This window comes from Perkinsus marinus (assembly GCF_000006405.1).
Source record: "Perkinsus marinus ATCC 50983 genomic scaffold scf_1104296953380, whole genome shotgun sequence".
NCBI lineage: Eukaryota > Perkinsozoa > Perkinsida > Perkinsidae > Perkinsus > Perkinsus marinus.
This window is the reverse complement of record NW_003208474.1, coordinates 1-1,038: the sequence shown is the minus strand read 5'-3', so window position 1 is coordinate 1,038 and position 1,038 is coordinate 1. Positions and strand designations below refer to the sequence as shown.

At 47.4% G+C, this 1,038-nt stretch overlaps 1 protein-coding gene across 1 annotated transcript; it reads left to right on the top strand.

Annotated features, from left to right (window-relative positions):
* Positions 1 to 267: 267 nt before the first annotated feature.
* Positions 268 to 950, top strand: Pmar_PMAR018337 (conserved hypothetical protein; the record flags this gene model as incomplete). Its single annotated transcript, XM_002776455.1, has 6 exons — positions 268 to 331; positions 384 to 445; positions 489 to 555; positions 604 to 653; positions 708 to 821; positions 871 to 950. Coding segments are annotated over 6 exons (437 nt in total), but the record flags the coding sequence as incomplete, so codon positions are not given.
* Positions 951 to 1,038: the final 88 nt, after the last annotated feature.

Here is a 1,038-nt window from a genome sequence, read left to right as displayed (position 1 = left end):
GATCTCGGGCAGTAGCAGTTCCTCATCATCGGAAGAATCTGAGGGCGAGGATGGAGAAATGGGCCACAGCCTTGAAAAGAAGCCTCGAGAGAGCAAGCTGCTGCAACCTGTAGGATGTGTGATGGTTGGTGTTATGTGTAGCAACTTATGTGAAAGGCCCTCGATCGTCTCAAGAAGCGTAGGAAGAAGAAGGAAATGGACTCGGGAGAGAAGTGAGATTGGCTGATTGATTCTTGTCTCTTCACTCGACGTTTCAGATTCGAGAGAATGGAGTCATTGGTGAATAGTATGTATGATGTATCGGCCGCGGATCGGGAGTCCTTGACCACTGGTAGCTATTAGTTGATTTTGAACTTCGATTTCAGCGTTCACGTCCATGTCAGGACAACCCGCATTAGCGAAATTACAGATGCTGGAGAAAATCCGCGGAATTCTTGTTAAGCAGGTAGAGTCATGCGCTATCTCAATTAATCAGAAATGTTTGGTAGGCTTGGCAAGAGCCTTTCATTGAGGCTGGAGGACTCTCCGCGATAGCCGACTGGCTTGCTCTTGTTGGTGAGTCTTGTGCTATTATTGGGAACTGCTAATCTAATGCGACTGCAGGTGCAAAAGGGGCGCTGCCAAACTACAATGTCCGTAGAACGCTCTTAGATGTGAGTCTATCCTAGGAGACCACCGAAATTCGAACGCTTGCTTCAATTGTTTAGTTACTCAATAACCAGCTCCTCCCTCATATAACATTAGATGTCTTGAAGACAAGTCGAGTTGGCTGGGCAGTGAAGGACATGTACTATCACAAGGACGAGACTACTGAGAACACTGTGAGTCCACTCAGAGCATCAACATGCTTTCAACAGGATCTCCTTCCAGGTTATCGAGGAACAACTCATCCAGCACTGGCTCAAGCTTATCCAGAACCAAGGGAATGAAAGTCGAGGCAACATATCGAAGTAAGACTTGGCCGTGCCGTGAGATGGTATGGAATTTGCTCCTACTGTATCGAGGTATATCAAGGCCACCGCTGAGGATATGCGGCAA